At 47.5% G+C, this 19,358-nt stretch overlaps 1 protein-coding gene across 1 annotated transcript; it reads left to right on the plus strand.

Annotated features, from left to right (window-relative positions):
• Window positions 1-500: 500 nt before the first annotated feature.
• On the plus strand, window positions 501-19,039 carry LOC119037797 (cytochrome P450 4B1-like). Its single transcript, XM_053673456.1, has 12 exons — window positions 501-716; window positions 10,291-10,432; window positions 10,603-10,647; window positions 11,098-11,225; window positions 11,993-12,117; window positions 12,400-12,551; window positions 12,704-12,810; window positions 13,592-13,782; window positions 16,460-16,593; window positions 17,366-17,430; window positions 17,533-17,615; window positions 18,038-19,039. Exons 1-12 carry the CDS (start codon window positions 537-539, stop codon window positions 18,219-18,221), a joined length of 1,536 nt encoding a protein of 511 aa, XP_053529431.1. The 5' UTR covers window positions 501-536; the 3' UTR covers window positions 18,222-19,039.
• The last annotated feature ends 319 nt before the right edge of the window (window positions 19,040-19,358 follow it).

Below are 19,358 nucleotides of genomic sequence, written 5' to 3' on the forward strand. Positions count from 1 at the left end.
AGTTAGAACCTAGTTTGTGACAGTGCCTCTCAAAAAGGAGATTGAAAGCATCATATGCCTGGCATTTGTGGAAGCCTCCCAGTGGCCCATATTGAAAGGGAAAGTAGAAAGTTCAGGCAAAGCTGAGCCTCAGGTTCATGACCCAGAACATGGTCTAGGGTGAGTATCTATGACTGCTTCATTTGGGTTAAATGAGGCTTCATTGTGTAGAAGCCTCCTGAAACAACAAGGTGCTTATATGAAAAGGCAGTTGTTATGCCAGCGATTTTACCAAGGAACTAAGGCATGATATTCCTTGTGGGATTTCTCTGAAGCCTGCTATGTGGTTTCTCTCCAGCTGTTTTGAGACTAGTCAGCCAGGCTGTTTGTGCTGTTGTCTGTGACTTCTGGGGCTGATTTCTCTTCCTTATGAAGCTCCACCCTCTAGAATGTTGCTGCTGGTTTGGCTGGGGGCAGGATCAGGCAAGGTGCCAGCATGTAGAGTATAAGTGAACCAGAAAGGAGCAGGAGGAGCCTGGGTGGCTGCAACTCCAGCTATGGGGCCTGTATTGCTCTCCCTGAGCCTCTGTCGCCTGTGCCTGTGGGCTTCTGGACTGATCTTGGTCTTAGGCTTCCTCAAGCTCATTCATCTGCTGATGCGGAGGCAGTTTCTCACCAGGGCTCTGGACAGCTTCCCAGGGCCCCCCACCCACTGGCTCTTTGGGCATGCCCTCGAGGTATGTGGACAGTGATATGAAGAGGGAGGGGTAGAAAAAGGAAATGGCCTCTTTTTCTTCAGAGAACTCATCCCAGTCTCCTGGGGGCCAAGGCAGGAGATCCTTACTAGGGCAGGGAAATGATATCCTGGGAGCCATGGTTTCCATTCAACTTTGCCACCCAGTCTTCCTCCTCAATCCACCTTCTTTGCTGTCCTTGCAGGGGGCAATTTAAAGTTGGAGCCCAAGAAGGCCACAGACTCCTTTCCATCATTTTGAGATCCAAGGTTGAAACAAATGTCCTGCTAAGTGCTTGGTGATAACATCGGGGCAAAAATCCTGGACAGTCTGATAAAATTAGGCAATCTTGTTTAAAGCTTAATCAACATTCTCTTTGTTCTGTGCAATGTATAGATTTCAATTTTATGGTAGAGAATTATGAAGTGAAGGCAGAGATGAGTACTGTCACCCAAAGATCACGCAGGACATCTAAGCTGTTAGTGTTATTAAAGGTGGGGTTCTCCTGGCCATGGCTAAGGGCTCACTCAGAAATTGTGACATCTTCTTGGGTTCATAATCTCACTTGCTCTGCCCAGTCACTTCAGGGTGGAAAGGCCACCTTAACACCCATTGTCAGGAACACCTCTTAGCTCCCTACCTTCGTGGGGATCTAGACCAGAGGTTTCTGCACACAGGGAAAGGAATTCATGCACTGGAACCAAACAGGAGAGTAGATTCCTTGTCCTAAAGTCCCTGGAGTACTACTTAGCATATTGCCAGTAGAAGCCTAAATTAACAAACTTCCATGGGGGTATTGCTCTTCTGCCAGGTTTGGGAGCCCAGGTGTGGATGCCAGAGATTAAGGCTCAGAGAGAGGCACAATTACTTCTTCTACCTCCTGAGTACCTTCCCTGATTCAGAGTGTGGGGAATTGCTTCTCTTCCATGATTGATGCTGGAAATGAACTTGATTTTCAGATGAGGATTGCCCAGGCTTGTTCTTGCCCCCACATAATCTCCTCCCTCAGAAAGTCCAGGTAACTTTGGAGACACCCAGGAAAGGAAAGAATGCGTGAGAAAGGTGAATCAGACCCAGGCTCTGCTCTGAAGAAGCTTACTGTGTAAAGGGGAAAGCTGAGACCAGAGCCTTCCCTGCCCCAGATTGGGTTAAGTGACTAACCAGGAGTTTGGATGAGCCTCTTGTTCTTGTCTGCATCAGCACTTGTCTCACTGGGGTGTCGTTTTCTGTTTATTTGTTCATCTTTCCCAATATGACATAGAGATCTGGTCTGATTCACTCCTGTACCCTCAGGGTTTAGCACAAAGCCTGGCACGGAGTAGGTGTCACTGCATGAACAAACATTGGATGGTGGAGAGTAGGGAGGGCTATTGGTAGAGGAGAGAGAGAGATGGAGAAGACAAGTGGAGGAACCAGGAGGTGTTTGGGATAGTCTTTGCTAAGTACAAAAGGAGGTGATGGAAAGGTTGAGGTAGGGCCCTAATGCTGCCATAAGAGGCATTTGGGAGACCTTCAATCTCTATTTTCTCATAACCCCTCCACTTTCTCTTGCCTCCAGTGAAGCTGGGTTTTCTAGGATGGGCACCTTGCTCCCCTACCCTCACATCAGAGTTTGCTTTTTTTCACCCCCAAATTCCACCTTCCCACTCTCCTTCCACCCACTATAAGCCACCTTGAGAGTATGTGGCAGGTCTGGAACATGGCTTAGCTCTGGCTATTGCCTCCAGCACAAGTATGTGAAGGGTCTTGGCACCCAGGAAGGGCATGGAGGGGTTGATGATCTCTGACACTTCTAAAGTTACCTGGGGATCTGTGGCCGGCTCAACAAGTCTGCAGTCCCCTTGAACTTAGCACCTCTTCTCTGGTTGGATCCATGATGCAGCTTTAGAAATAAGAAGGAGAGAGGAGTGATTATTTTCCCTAATTTGTATATGTGAAAACTGAGTCTCAGAGAGGGCAAGGAATTTGTCTGTGTTCATGTTGCAGCTCAGGAATTGACTTGAGGGTAGACTCAGAACTCCTGCCTTTTCATTCAGGATAAAATCAGGCCATAAAAAGTGACTGCAGCCCTGGCTCAATTGGGCGAAGCATTGGACCGCACACTGAAAAGTGTTGCAGGTTGGATTCTTCTTTAGGGCACATACCTAGGTTGCAAGTTCAATCTCCAGTCAGGGCATGTATTGGAGGCAGAAAACTGATGATTTTTCTCTCACATCAATGTTCCTCTCTCTCTAAGCATCAGCAAACCTATCCTTGGGTGAGGATAAAACAAAGCGATTCCTAGTCCAAGTGGTAATGGCAGTAGGAAAGGAGGAGAATGCCTTGAGGTAGATGGAAGGTCCTGGGGCAGGGAGGAAGTGTCCATGAAAATTAACTTTTCTCTTCTTGGTCTTAGGTGTAGCCTAGATGTTCAGAAGCATTTAACTGTCATGCTTCTTAATTCTCAAAATGTGTTTCCTGGAGGCTGGTTTATGTCCTGCCCTATTTCTCTAGGGTTTTTAAAAAATATATTTTATTAATTATGCCATTACAGTTGTTCTATTTCCCCCTCTCATTCCCTTCCACCATGTACACCTTTCCCCCACCATTCCCCCTTTTAGTTTATGACCATGTGTCTCAAGTTCTTTAGATTCTATATTTCCCCTAGTATTCTTGCCCTCCCCCTATCTATTTTCTACCTACTATCTATGCTACTTATTTTCTGTACCTTCTCCCCTCTTCTTCTTCTCCCACTCCCCTGTTGCTAACCCTCCATGAGATCTTTATTTCTATGGCTCTGCTCCTGATCTAGCTGTCCACTTAGTTTACTTTTGTTTTAGATGTGGTTGTTAATAACTGTGAGTTCGCTGTCCTTTCACTGTTTATGTTTTTTTATCTTCTTTTTCTTAGGTAAGTCCCTTTAACATTTCCTATAATAAGGGCTTGGTGATGATGAGCTCTTTGAATTTTATTTTATCTGAGAAGCACTTTATCTGTCCTTCCATTCTAAATGAAAGCTTTGCTGGATAGATCAATCTTGGATATAGGGCTTTGGTTTTCATGACTTGGAATACTTCTTTCCAGCCCCTTCTTGCCTGTAAGGTCTCTTTTGAGAAATCTGCTGACTGTCTGATGGGAACTCCTTTGTAGGTGACTGTCCCCTTATCTCTTGCTGCTTCTAGGATTCTCTCCTTCATTTTAACCTTGGCTAATGTAGTCATGATGTGCCTTGGTGTGTTCCTTCTTGGGTCCAACTTCTTTGGGACTCTCTGAGCTTCCTGGATTTCTTGGAAGTCTATTTCCATTGCCAGATTGGGGAAATTCTCCTTTATTATTTGTTCCAATAAGTTTTCCACTCGTGGCTGTTCCTCTTCCTCTGCTGGTACCCCTATAATTCGTATGTTGGAGCATTTAAAGATGCCCTGGAGGTTCCTAAGGATCTCCTCATTTTTTTTTTTTTTGAATTCTTGTTTCTTCATTCTTTTCTGTTTGGTCATTTTTTTCCTCCTTCTGGTCCACTCCTTTGATCTGAGTCCCAGTTTCCTTTCCATTATTATTGGTTTCCTGCATATTTCCCTTCATTTCAATTAGTTTAGCCTTCATATGTTCCTCTAATTTGTGACTAAAATTAACCAGTTCTGTGAGCATCCTGATCACCAGTGTTTTGAACTGTGCATCTAAAAGTTTGGCCATTTCTTCATCGCTTAGGTTTATCGGCACTGGGGCTCTGAGTTGTTCTTGAGCCATGTTTTGATCTGTTCATGTTTGTTAGATATGAAGAGCAGAGCCTTAGTTGTTCACCAGGTTGGGGCCACCTAGGTTGCTGGTTTTTGATGCTGTATGTGGGAGCCTGGTTAGAGAGTGGCCACCCAGGTTGCTGGTTTGTGATGCTGCATGTGGGGGCAGGGTCAGAGAGGGACAATGGTGGTTCCCTCTGCCATTTCCTGCTGCTGGGGCCCTGGTGGTCTGTCTCACTGCTAGCTATTCACTGGTTTATCTGCGCATTAATGTGTGACCTGGATCAGCCCTCTGTGGGCCCAATGCCTTGCATCCTCAGTGGATCTGCCTGCTTCTCCACACCTGGGATCTGCCTACGGCTGCTGGTGCACCTGTGTCACGTGCCCTGGTCAGTCCGGTGGATTTTTCTTGTCCGAACCCCCTCTGCTGGTGGCTCTGCCCCTCTTACGGGTTTGGCTGAGGGGTTCGTTGTTGTTAGACTTCCGCATACTTCAAGTTTCTGTAGTTTGGCTGAGTTTTTATTGCTAAAACCTTGTTGTTTATAAACTCAGTTGTGCGAGAAGGCACAGTGCTTCCACTTACGTATCCATCTTGGCGGAAGTCACCTCCTCTAGGGTTTTGCCCATTGCACTCAGGGGGCCTGGGAGGACTTTGCACATAATGAGATCTCAGTTAAATTATTGGCCTGAGGTTTAGACCCCTAGAATGGACCCACAAATCTGACTTGTGTGTTGGGGTTGGGAGAGGGAATGCCAGTTGCCTGCCCAGGAAAGACCATCCCTTGAAACTGCATGGAGACATCCTGACCTCAGCCCAGCACAGAAGGGCATGAAAGTGGCATCTGGCCATGTTTTCAGGGCAAAGGCACTGGCAATCAAAGAACTGAGGACACAGGTCTTACTTCAAAACCTGCCCATTCAAGGGGGAGATTGGTCCCCACAGCATCCCATTAGACCTGTGAGGCCAGGGGTGGGGTACTGTGTGGTTGGACCACACTGCACTTTTCTACGAGGGCACAGATATGCAGAGGGATCAGGGTGCCTGTGGGCAGACCAAAGGGTGGGTGACCAGCTGTGTGTCTTAGAAGAGCTGGCCAGGCAGCCAAGTGAACCCCCAGACAGAGGACACCCCAGGGCATTGAATGGGGCTGCAGTTTCAGTAGCGAGGTCAGGTGCTGAGGGCTCCCCTCACTTCATCTAGACTCCTGGGGCAATCAAGAGCATGTAGGAGAAAGCTGGGGTTAGGGAGGCAAGGGCTGGATCAAGCTGTGGACATGGTCAGCATGAGGTCAGGGCCTCCTGTCCTGCGTGGGGATGACACAGAGGGGCAGTCTCATGACTGAGGAGGAAGGAAGTGGGCTGAGATGAAGCAGGTCAGTCCAGGGCTCCTTCCATTCTTAAGATACTGTGAGTCTGGCTTTCCTGTGACTTAAGCTTGTCTCCGCCCCTGTCCAATAGATCTTCATTGAATGGGGAGGGATGGAGAGGAGACCAGCTGTCATGGTGATTAGATATTAAGTTGGGAAAGAAACCCCAGGAGGTCAGGTGGAAAAATGAGACACTCAGGATGAAGGGGGCATTTCTAAAAATGCCAACCAGCAGGGAGGAAGATAAGGGGTCAAGGACAGCAGAAGTTTCCTCTTACTGGTAGATAGAAATGATGTTTACCACTTTGTGTAAAGATAAACTTTTTATTTATTTTAGATTTTATTTATCTTTAGAGGGGAAGAGAAGGAGAGAGGGAAAGAAATATTACTGTATGGTTGCTTCTCATGCGACCCCTGCTGGGAACTGGCCCCTGCTGGGAACTGGCCTGCAACCCAGGCATGTGCCCTGACTGGGAATCGAACCGTGATCTTTTGGTTTGCAGGCCCGTGGTCAAGCCACTGAGCTACACCAGCCAGGGCTAAGATAAACTTTTTAAGTGTGTGCCCCAGGGCAGTAAGACACTTACAATGACCTTACCTCAGCCCCTGGGTTAAACTCAGGATGGAATTCCAAGGCAATGAGTGAGAAGATCAATGGGGAGGTTTCACGTGACTGTCCAGAGGGTCTGGGAGGAGAAGAGCCCCAGAGAAGGCAAAAGATGGGTGGCTGGAGACAAAAGTAGCCATGTCACATGTCCAGGGCCCTTGGGGAAAATGGCTTGGGTCAGGCATTATCAGATGCTCAGTGTCCTTCAAGGTTGTTTCCTGGCACAAGTGGATTTGTTGCATGGGTAAGGATCATGCAAGGGAACTTTACTGAAGAAAAAGCAGGGCCAGCACTTGCACAGACCTCAACATGATTTGCATATCCTAGGATTTTGCAGCGCACAATTCATGCACCCGAACACAGCAGCCCTGACAAACTTCACTGTGCAGTAGGGAACCTGGGGGCATTCACCCAAGAGAGTAATACTAACCTACAAGCAATAAGCAAATCAATTCTCATCTGAACCTCAGTTTTCTCATCTGTAAAATGGGAGCAATTATCCATTCTGCATGAGGCAGTCTGTCAATTTAGTTACATATTACCAGATATATAGGAGATACTGAATGCATATCTGTTCCCTTCCATTTCCTATTTCAAGAGATAGAATGCAGCCCTGACTGGTGAGGCTGAGTTGGTTGGGTGTCATTTTACAAAGCAAAAGGTGGACTGTTCCATTCCCAGGCAGGGGCCCTGCCTGGGTTGGGCTGGCCCCCTGTTGAGCTGCATATGATAGGGAACAAACTGATGTTTCTCTCTCACATCAGTGTGTGTTTTTCTCTTTCTCTCTCCTTTTTCATCTCTACAACGTAAATAAATCTAATATTTAAAAAAACAGAGAATGTAGAAATAAGCAGCAAATGTGGATTAGCCAGAGCAGGCATGTAGAGTCAGCTGGGAAAAACAAATAAACGTCTGCAATGCCATTTGAGCAAGACTTCGACCTGGTTTCTCATGAGACTGACTAATCCCAGACCAGTGTCCACATTAGGCAGATGCTTTGTGGACATCTGCCTAATGTGGAGTGCTGTCTCCACTCCTTTCTCGTCTTCCTCTTTTTCAGTTCCTCTATTCAGTGTATTTGTTCCCCAAGCACTTTATCAAGTATGTGGTGTTCCTGAGGCTCTGTGCAGATCTCCACAGTGACCCAGACATGCCACAGATGTGATCTGTGCCCTTGAAACTCACAACCCAGAGGGGAGTCAGGGGTCCTGGGTGTGAATCGCACTTTTATTGCTAACTAACCATGTGTCAGAGCTTCCCTGCCTCATCTATGAAGTGAGAATTATGATAGTGTCTGTCTTGTAGGACTTTCTGAGGATTTAATGAAAGAATGTGTATATCAGGATTAGTTCAGTGTCTGACAACTTTAAACACTCAATGAATACCAATATGAACATTTAAAATATTTTTGGTCATGCAAGCAAGGAATTATAACAGCAAGCAGAGCATGGGTAAGGTAGTAACAGTGCTGGAGATGCCCAGAGGAGGCAGATTTCACTCAGTCGAGGATACAGAGGTTCCTGGAGCAGGGCATTCAAGCTGGATGTCAAGGAACAGGCAGTACTCAGCTAGAGGGTATATGTGGAGCAAGGAATGGTATCAGCAAAGACACAGACACGATGCCACACCCTAGGAGACCATCTTAGTTTTAGACATTCAGACACGCAAGGCTGCCCTAGACCCAGTTAGCATCAGACATCTCTGAGGATATGGGCATCTTGCCAGCAAGGGCACTTCAGGCATTCCTCACAACATCCACATCAGCCATCAGCCATCTACCTGCTCCTAAGGGGCTTGCCAGGGGCAGGGAAATGAGACTCACGTTAGGGGGATGTATGTCCACCTTGTCTTAGAATCCGCAAGCCCTGCAAACACTCACTGACTATCCCAGGGTTCCTGCAAGAGCCATGCACTTACTCTCAGGAAAATCTAAAGCCTGTGTTTCTATCAAGTGTCTATTGCTCACTCATGGTTCTTCCTAGTCTGGATCTTATTTACCAAACAAAGTTCATTTTTGTTATAGCCATGTTGCCTCGCAACACAGTTGACATCCTACAGGTATCAAGTGTCCAATAAAACAAAGTTAGAGAGTGTAAACTAAGGTCAGCATCCATGTGACAGGGGACAAGTTTTGGTTAGTCCTTTACCCATAGGTGGAATTAACTTAGGGCAGGTTCAGAGCACATTCTTCAGTGCAGCTGGGTGCATTTGGGAGTAGGAGGTTTTGGGAGATGCTGGGAGAAAGCTTGGAGGAAGAATTTGGGGAGAGGTGGGCTTGAAGGGGAGGTAACTACTTGTTGAGGGCTTGGCTTGTGCAGAATCTCACTCAAGGTCCTTTCATGCATATTTTATCCCTTCATGACTTCTCTAGTGCTGAAGAAATCCTATCAGCTAAGTATCATCACCCCCACTTTCCAGATGAGGAGGGTAAGATTCAGAGAGCCTAAAGAACTTGCCCAAATTCATGCATCTAGACAACAGAGGTACGATTTTCTGAGGATTAAATGAAAGAATTTGAGTACAACCTGGTTGTATTCAAACCAGGTTGTCAAACTCTGATGGTTGCTGGCCATGGAGTAAACGTTCCTGGTCCCCATCCCACTTCCCTTACAAGTATGTGATCCTTGGCCAGAAGTCTCAGATCTCTGTACTTTAGGCTTCTCTTCCCTCAAATGGGGCTTCATAGAGTTATTGTAACCATTGGATGAGGCCAAGATGTATGGTGCTGAGAAGAAGGCCTGGCACACAGCAAGCACTTAATAAGCATTAGGTGTTCTTCCTCCCAAATGATGAAGCTCAGACTTCATTCTGAGACCCATGGGTAGGTCACTGAAGGGTCTGAAAAACCCTGTCAAAATACAGAAAAATGGATAAATACACAATAGTATATTCATATAGTGGAATGGTATGTAATTATTAAAAAAATATTGACAGTTAAATGCACTAGTTTCAAAATTAAGACAAAACATGTTAATTTATCATAAGGCAGGTCTGGGAAGGCATTTATATTATACTATATTTTTACATGAACACCTCTGGGTGCATAGGTGTGGTTAGAAAAACTCCCAGAAGGCACACACCATCCTTGGAATGATCTCTCCCACCTCAACTCAGGCCACTGTGTCACTGTGAGGCAGCTGCTGGAAGATCCACACTTTTTCCCACCCCAGAGCCTCTGTACTTGCTGTTGCCTCAACTTGGAACTTCCTTCTCTTTCTCTTCACATGGCCAGCCTCTGATCATACTTCAGGTTTCACCTTAAATGTCATCTGCAAGAAGAAGCCATGTGAATCACTGTAATCTAAGAAGGTTCCCCTGTTAGTCTCTCATAGTACAGTGCTTATTTCCTTCTTAGAAGTTACTATCATCCCCATGATTTTACTTAACTATTTACACGTCTTGTCAGTCTTCCCTACAGAATGAAAGGGCAGGGCCATGTCTGTCTCAGTCTCTTGAGACACCTAGACAATGCCTTGCAGGTAGTAGGTCCTCAATAAAAATGTATCAAATGACTCAACAGGATGCAATCATGGTGGTTTCCCTTTAGAACAACAACCTTGGATTATCTTCCTAATGAAAAGTTTTAATGCTGAAAACAAATCTCTGGCGGCAGTGTAGATAGAGTGTTAGTGGCAGGCACTAGTGGCCATAAGATGGACATATTGGGGTTGCTGAGCCAACCCAAGTGCAATAAGAGAGTGGCTGGACAGAAAGCAGTGGCTCTGTGGCTGAAGAGGAAATGGAACCAGCCAGGGATAGAACTGGGTGACAGGTTGGAAAAGGAAGAGGGATGGATACTCCCTGGGCCTTCCTGTGCAGGCTGAGGGACTCATTGTGGCTGGTAATGCTGGGTTCCTGACTGACCAGCCCTTCTGTCACCATTACAGATCCAGCAGACGGGGAGCCTGGACACGATAGTGTCCTGGGCCCACGAGTTTCCCTATGCCCACCCACTCTGGTATGGACAGTTCCTTGGCTTCCTGAACATCTATGAGCCTGAATATGCCAAAGCCGTGTACAGTCGAGGGGGTGAGCATTCTTGGGAGAGGGCGGGACGTATTGAGAGCAAAGGGATCATGCTGCTATGTGGGGAGAAGTCTTGGCCTGCAACCTACATCTGGGCAACTGAGATTCACATCCTCTTTATCAATTAGTCATTTTTGGAAATCCCCCAGTCCAGTCTTCTCTGTCTCCTACAGACCCTAAGGCCTCAGATGTTTATGACTTTTTGCTCCCTTGGATTGGTGAGTGGTCACCCTCTGTGCCCCTGGTTCTGGGTGATAAGATTCTTTTCTGCCCTGTTCCCACTCAGTCAGTTATCCAGGGAAGTGAGGCCCAGGTACCTGATCCTTCTGGGTGTATCTCCCACCTAGGACAGGTAGGGCAATGGTGTGGGAAATGTATGAGTGTGGGGAACAGTTTCTTGGAGAAATTGGTTCTAGAGTTGATCCTTGGAGATATTGCAGGTGGTGCTGTCCAAGGCAAGGGCTTGAGGAAAGCCCTTGGGTCATGGAGCCAAGGCTGGTATCACCAGAGCCTGTGTGGCTGGGAGGTAGAGCTGGTTTGGGGTGTGAGGTTGGGTGGGGAGGACCAGGGTAAGGTTGGGTGAGACAGGTCTGCTTAGCCTTGGACTGCCAGAGATGGAGCAGAGCTGTGTGCACTGACTAGTCCTCCCTCTCCCATCCCTTTCCCAGGGAAAGGCCTGTTGGTCCTCCAGGGGCCCAAGTGGTTCCAGCACCGCAAACTGCTCACACCTGGTTTCCATTATGACGTGCTGAAGCCCTACCTGACAGTGTTTGCTGAATCCACGAACGCCATGCTCGTGAGCTCCGTGTCCCAAGATCTTGGAGGTGGTGGCTGCCAGCCAGCCACTTTGAGCACAGCTTTCCCTGGGGGAGGACAGTGAGGGGAATCACTGAGGCCCTGAGGTCCTTCCTTCTTGTAGCAGTGCAAGCCCCCTGACACCACATGCCTGATGGGAGCTGACTAGGTTTGGAGTCCAAGTGTCCAGGCATCCCTGGCCCTTTTCTGCTCCAGGAGACCCAGGCATTCTCCACCGACCAACGGGCCTCTGAGGGACCCAATGGGGCTCCTACTGGAGCAGATTTGGGGGATGCCTGTTTGGAAATACAAAGAAGGCCATTCATGTCTAAAAAGTGTCTCCTCACTATCTACAACAACTGCCTAAAACAATGCCTTTGGCACGTCTTCCTTTAAAAGAAATGCCAGGGGTCAAAGTCATATTCCTCATCCCAGGCCCAAATAATCTCCAGAGGTTATTCAGGGTGGCCTTTGCCCTTGCAGGGCACTCCTCTGCCACATTACTGCAGGCCTGACTTATACACACACTGTGTTGGGAAGCTCACTACCTCTTGGCCCATCAATTCCCTTATATACAGGCAGCCTTGACAGGGAAGAAGTGTCTGTGCATCTTGTGGAAGGCCTGCCTCCTGGTCCTGCCCTCTGAGCCTGAAGCCCTGCCTACCCCCACCCCACAGTCCAGCAGGACAGAGGGCAGGCCAGGGACTGGGTGCCTGGGACGGGCTGCCTCATGGCTCCACCACATTACTTACCCTCTCTGGGCTCCAGGACAAGTGGGAAGAAAAGGCTTGTGAGAATAAGAGCTTTGACATTTTTGGTGATGTGGGCCACATGGCGCTGGAAACACTCATGAAGTGCACCTTTGGCAAAGGACACAGCGGGCTGAGCCACAGGTCAGAGGGCACTTGGGGCACCTAGTCCCAACCCTGGCCACCTCAGAGGGGAGACTTGGCAGGATTCCTGGGCCCTGGTCTGTGAGGAGACAGGGTCTTGCCTTAGGGAACCCCTGCTGGGGGGACTGGGACTTGCCCAAGGCAGGGAGACAGATTCTGGCTTAATGGCAGAGAGAGGAAAGCAGAAAGTGCTGACTTGGGGCTGGATTCCTGGTATGAAGCAGTGAGGGGCTGTGCTGTGGATCAGGGTCTGAGCATCCCTCCCCCTCCATCTCTTTGTAGGGACAGTAACTACTATGAGGCAGTCAAGGATCTCACTCTGCTGACACAGCAGCGCGTCGAGTCCTTCCAGTACCATAATGACTTCATCTACAGGCTTACTGCACATGGTCGTCGCTTCCTGCGGGCCTGCCAGGTGGCCCATGAGCACACAGGTGGGCCTTTCCCTTTTGGCCCACCCATAGGAAGTCAGGACTCTAATGTCACTCCTTTGAGCCAGTCTGGGACACTGCCATTGTAGAACTTCTATTCCCCTGTGGGCAGAGGATGGGTCCAAGGGTAGTGACATCTTGTACTCCTGGCCTAGACCAAGTTATCCAGGAACGGAAGGCAGCCCTGCAAGACAAGAAGGAACAGGAGAAGATCCAGAACCAGAGGCACCTGGATTTCCTGGACATTCTCCTGGGGGCTCGGGTGAGTGCACAGTTCCCACCCCTTCCTGTGAATGGGTTCAACTGGGGTGTTCAGGCCACCCTCAGGGGCAGGGATCACTGCACAGCAGCAGGGAGGTTAAGGATTTTCCTCTTCTTTCTTCAGCAAATATGGCCTATTCTTTGTCCATGACACATCAGGAAAGGCTCATAGGTGGGATGGTGCAGAGTGTGGCTGGCTGTGGCTGTGGGGGGAGATATAGTAGCAGGAATCCTGGTAACAAGCCAGACAGCCCGTTCTTAGACTAATTCTAGATGTCTAAGACTCTGAAGAGTCTCAGTGCCCTAAATTTTAGAATCAAAGACTTTGTTCATTCACCCATTTATTCATTCATTTACTCACACAGTCCATTGACTCACAGAGCCCTTTCCTGGGTTCGTTCCTGTGGTAGAGATGCAGAAGAGGAGAAAGACTTGGCACTTCTCTCCAGATGTTTAGTCTAGTGGACAGGACAGGAGGTGGATGCTGACAAAATGTCTCCCTGTGTCTGGTGGTATTCTGTGTGCTAAAGGAGCAGAGTCAAGAGTCCATGCTGGGAAATGTCACAGGTCACTTGGCCAGAGGATCGGGCATGAGTTCCTAAAGTAGGTGGCATGCAAGCTGAGTTTGGGAGATCAGATAGCAATCTGGGAGAAGGTCCTAGCCTCCAATCTGAAACAGAGCTTTCTCTACCTCCCTTGGACCTTCATTTTACAATTGCTGTTATGAGTACTTCTTCATCCCCACCCCAAATGCCTTGTCTATTATGCCTATCCTAACCCAGGATGAAAGTGGGAGCAAGTTGATGGATGCAGAGCTCCGGGCTGAGGTGGACACATTCATGTTTGAAGGACATGACACCACCACCAGTGGCATCTCCTGGTTCCTCTACTGCATGGCCCTATACCCGGAGCACCAGCATCGTTGCCGGGAGGAGGTGTGTCAGATCCTCGAGGACAGGGACACCTTCCAGTGGTGAGTGGCTATGGGTAGCCCAGGCTGTCCTGCTCAGCTCAGGGGAAAGGCTGTGCCGATGTTTTCTGGTGTCATCCCTGATGACACAGTACCATCTTGGACATAGGTGAGAACAGCAACCACTATCCTGTTACCTCCAGTATAAGAGGATGCACTTCTGAGGCCATTCTTTCACAATAGAGCCTTTTTAGATGTCAGTAATGTAGAGAAGGTGATGAACAGATGGCTGATTTCTTGTGTTGACTCTGATGGTAGAACCTGAGTACCCTTCTGGCCTTCTGGACAGAGCAGGGAATGCTGGGAGTCAGAGGTAGAAACTGAAGATGAACAGATTTGACAAAGCCAAAGGAGCTAATCTGCCTGTCTTCAAGTGGCCATGTGCAGCCTCCAGACCCACTGGTGAAGGAGGAAAAGCTGTTTTCCAAACTCCATCACTCAGAAACTTCGAATTTTTCTGTCATTTGGTTCACATTTCACTTGTTACCACAACACCACTGATGGTGACCTTTTTTTGCAGCAGGCTCTCTAGGAACCTTCCACAGCTTTGCCCTCACACCTCTGTCTCCCTGCCTTCTCCCTTCTCATCAGGACCTGGGCTAGGTACCTGGTAGGGGTGCAGAAAATGCTCAGTTGGGGAGAGAAAGTTTGGATGCATTTAAGGGAGATCCACATACATCCAGGGTCTAATATTTAGAGGATGAAGTCTCTGTAACTTATTTTTAAGGGATGAATGTTGGCAGTCTTCCACAGTGTCCAGCCAGGTGGTAGGTACTTTCAGGTGTGTGGGTGAGAAGAAGAGGAGGAGGAGGAGCCAAATTGCTGTCCTTGGTAGTTTTTAGAGAGATTAAGTCACATAACTGAAATGCGAGAGAAATCTAAAGAATGAGTGACAACATGTTGCAGGCTGACCTGGTGGGGTGGGATGGGAGAAATAGATAAAAAAAAATGTACTTGAAAAGTAACTAAATAAAATTTAATATTAAAAAAATAAAATAAAACCATAGCAGCAAAAACACTACTTAAACAAATGAGATAAAATTTTTAGGACAGAAAGCTCTTTCTTTGTGTTTTCAAATCATTAATAGCTGCAGTTATATGGGTTAGGAAATAAGACATATATGCCTCTTCATTAGCTATTTCAGAACAAGACTAGACTAGCCTTGCCAAAGAATTAGCCTGGCAGGTGATATTCCTTATGCAGTATAGTAGCTCAACATGTCTAATAAAGAAGATCATGGATGATTTCTCTTCCTTGAAAATTCTGCTTAATTTTGTTGACCTTTCTTAGAACACATAAATAAAACATGCCCAGTGGTTGGAAAAAAAAAAAGAGGTAAGGCTAAAGTTGGCTTTCTAAGGAGGGGTGAACTTGAATGAAGGGAGAGAGCCAGGAATTCTAAAGTGGGTAACTACATAAACAGGCCTGGAGGGAGGGAGCTGAAATACTGGGTTGGTCAAAATGTGTGTTTGTTTATTTGTTTCCTGTAAGATGCCTCTAGTAACACTTAATTTTCTTTAAATTTGTTTGAAAGGATTATGTTAGATTGTATTGTGACAGCTGTCATATGAGCATGCAGTATAAAAACATCGATATTGGTGAATTTTTTGTGTAGTCATTTTAATATTAAAGATGGAAGAAAATATGCAATGGTGTTTGGCATAGTATGCTTTATTATTTCAAGAAAGGTAAAAATGCAACTGAAATGCAAAAAAAATTGTGCAGTGTACAGAGAAGGTGCTGTGGCTGATCAAACATGTCAAAAGTGGTTTGAGAAGTTTCATGCTGCAGATTTCTCACTGGACAATGCTCCATGGTCAGGTAGACCAGTTGAAGTTGATAGCAATAAAATTGAGAAATTAATTGAGAACAATCCACATTATGCCTCGTGGGGAGATAGCCAACATACTCAAAATAGCCAAAGCAATAAAGTTATTGGTGAAAAAATGTGTCTTCTATTTTATGGAAAAGGCTAAAGGGGCTTTTTGGCCAACCCAATATTTATTTTATTTTCACTTCATTCTATCTAGAACTTGAAGCAACTTAATGGATTCAATAAAACAACAAAGCACAAGTGGAAAAAAAAGGACTTGAAGGGGAAAACCTAGGGGCTACAGAATAAGGTGTTGCCTAGTAGTTATAGTTGGACCTCACATTTGGGTGTGAACTTCCTAGTGGCAAATGGGAACAGAGAAATTATATATATACATACATATACATATATATATGTATATATATTTATCTATTTACCTGAGCTTGTCATTGCTCATGCGTTTATTACTGTACTCAGCAATGACTATTAGCCACTTTTCTTTTTCATTCCAGCTCCACAAAGGAAACCTAACAGACACTAAAGAACTGTCTCTTGTGGGGCTTCTCTGGGGCTCTCAGAGACACAGGAGTGACCTTGTCTCTGATGGCTGGGTGCACTCACATGTCTAGGGTCCTGTGCTTTTCCTTCCTAGCAGTGAGGATGGGGGAAGGATGAAGAAAAGTGGAGTCAGAGTCCCTGGCGTGAGTGGCCACCCTAGTGCAGTCTCCTGAGCACCTGGTGCATTTGTGTTTCTGTGAGCCTTGGGTGTGTGATAGTGGTGAAGGGGAAGTGGAGGCTGAAGCCTGTCTTCCCGCAGTACCCGGTTGCTGCCCATCTTCAGAAAAGTCTGGTTGTGTTACCGGCAGGGATGATCTTGCCAAGATGACCTACTTGACCCTGTGCATCAAGGAGAGCCTCCGCCTCTACCCGCCTGTGCCTCAGGTGTCCCGCCAGCTCAGCAAGCCTGTCACATTTGTGGATGGCCGCTCTCTACCTGCAGGTGGGAGAGGGTGCATTTGGGGCTGGAACTGGAGTCTTTGAGGATGTTTCTCTGACACTCTCTGTGCCTTTGGCTGAGTCTTTGCGTCCATGGCAAAGAACTCATGCTTGGTGCTGGCCTGAGTCCAATCCTGGCTCTATAACATGGGTAAACCCCTTTACCGCTAAATTCTTTTTCTTCTTTAAAATGGGTCTGAGGAAAGACCTGCCTTACAAGGTTGCTTCCTGGAGTAAATTATCAGGGATATCATGTATCACCATGCAAGTTGTTCCCTGAACAACTTCAGGAAGCATCATTCACATAGACTATGATGTGTGCAGTGCTAACCTGTGCAACTCCATGAGGGAGCTTCATAAAGAAAGTTCAACTCCATATCTGGCACATGGTCCACATGCAATGACAGGTAGCTGTCACTATTGATAGCATAATGCTATGAATAACTTCTTTTAACAGTCAATTCACTGAGAGCCAAAAGCGTGTAATGGTCCTTGTGTGTCCCGCCTTGTGGTGGGTGTGAGTTCAGTCCCTTTTTGTTCCATTCCACAAATGTCTGTGTCTGATGCTGTGCCCAGTGCTGACCTATAGGAAGTAGGCATGATGATAAGCAAAAGCACTTGATGTGTTGAGAGTTGTCATGAACCTTCTGTCACTAGCTGTGCTAAAGCAGAGGCTGGTGTCCAGTTAGGCAGACATGACGGGACCCGGGCCTTGTAAGGAGGTGGGCCTGGCTTCCCAGGACCACCTGGCCACCTTCGCCCTGCTCTGCCCATAGGAAGCCTGGTCTCTTTGCACATCTATGCCCTCCATAGGAACAGCGCAGTGTGGCCTGACCCTGAGGTATCCCATTCCTGAGGTTGGAGGTCAGAGGGGGAGGGAGGCTGTGGGGAGTCAGCCTCCCTTTGTACCTGGTGTGTATTTAAGCCTGGCCTGTCCCCTCAGGTCTTTGACCCCTTGCGCTTTTCCCCTGAGAATGTGGCAGGACGCCACCCCTTTGCCTTCATACCCTTCTCTGCTGGGCCCAGGTAAGGAGAAGCCCCACATGTCCAGTCCCTCAGGACTGAGGAAGTGGGGTGGAGGATGTCTTGGGGGAGGCATCACTTTGGGAAACTGTGTGATGAGGGGGGCCATGCTGGGTTGTGCTGATTCTAACACAGGGTAAGTTCCAAGGACTTTCTTCTTGCCATTAGCATATTCATGTTGCTAGCAGGGGGAGGGGTGGCTGAGTCATTGCAAGAGAGACCCCAAGCCAGAATCCTCAATGGGAATCTACTTACCAGTAGTCTGGGACCCTACCTTATGATCTGTTTCTAAAGCCCAGGTCAATCAATCCATCAGTCAATCAGTCATGCAAAAATAGTTATTGATTTCTGTTGGCCACTGAGAGCACTGGATTTCACCACTTCAGAACCCCATTCCTGATGCCTCTTTGTGTTGCTCACTGCAGGAACTGCATCGGGCAGCAGTTTGCCATGAACGAGATGAAGGTGGTCACAGCCCTCTGCTTGCTCCGTTTTGAGTTTGCCCTGGACCCTTTGCGGCCACCCATCAAGAAGCCACAGATAGTCCTGCGCTCCCAGAATGGCATCTACCTTCACCTGAGGCCACTGTGCCCAGGTTCTGGGAAGTAGCTCTGCCAAGAGTAGGGCCCCAGACAGCCCAGGCTGTGGCCTTTCCCTGGGAACTGCCCCCTCCAGGCTCGGTTGTGGAGCAGCTGTGGCTCCCTGTCCTTGGGGGGCTTGTACTGTAGAGGGGGAGCTGGTATCCCCTAGACAGTCACCCTGAGGATGGTGCCAGAAACCAGGTGTGTCTATGAATGCTTACTGTGCCTGTTTCCTGGAGCTGACCCATTCACTCAGCAAACATGTGGTGAGAACCCACTTGCTTCTAGTCTCTTCCTTTTTTTTTTTTTGTAATAGGCAATCTTTCTAAAATGCAGCAGGAAGTTACATTCCAGTCTGGGTGATACAGTGAACACAATGGAAGCTCTGCCCTGGGATTCCTGGTTATGACCAGGCACTCCCCCAGTCCACGTGACAGAGGGTTGGCTTTGGGGCTTGGCCGTTCACAGAGATGGGTGTCTGTGTTTAACTTTGCATATGTGTTTGGAAAGTAGCATAAGGAATATTTGCCTAAAGCAAAAGTGTTCAGAACAATGAATTTCTAAAGCACACACCCAGGTAACCACTGTCAAGGTAAAGCAATATGGAATATGAACTCACAGGTATTTTTCTACCCTCCCGAGATGGGACTCTGTGTCACTACTACCACTCTCCATCTCTGTGTCAGAGTCACCCGGTGCCCTGGGTGTATGCGCTTTGGCTGGTGAAGGTGGCAGAATGACACTAGACAGCACCTTTAGGGGAGGGTGGTGCCTGAATCAGGCCTTGAGGCAGGGTGTGGTATGAGGTGCAAAGAAGGAGTTTGGGGGTGAACTTCATTTTAGGCCCACATGATGAATCAGGGGTCCTTCCCTGGTTGTCTCCGCAGCATTTCTTTGGTGGGTACATGTACCAGTAGGGTTCAAGGTCTGTGGGAGGAACTGCGTCCTGCAGAGTCCTCCAGTCCACCACAGGCAGTGACTACATTGTGCTGGACACAATCTTGCTTTTCTGGTGGGAAAATGGGCAGCAATTCCCTCTAGTGGGGAATGCTCCTAGCCCTTCTCCCAAATGGCTTTATTGGGAATTGTATACAGCATACATGGATAGCTCATAAATCAATGTCAAAAGGCTATAGCCAAAAAAATGGGTATTATCTATAGATAA

Source organism: Artibeus jamaicensis, unplaced genomic scaffold (genome assembly GCF_021234435.1).
Source record: "Artibeus jamaicensis isolate MK-2021 breed Jamaican fruit bat unplaced genomic scaffold, CSHL_Jam_final contig_866, whole genome shotgun sequence".
Classification (NCBI taxonomy): domain Eukaryota; kingdom Metazoa; phylum Chordata; class Mammalia; order Chiroptera; family Phyllostomidae; genus Artibeus; species Artibeus jamaicensis.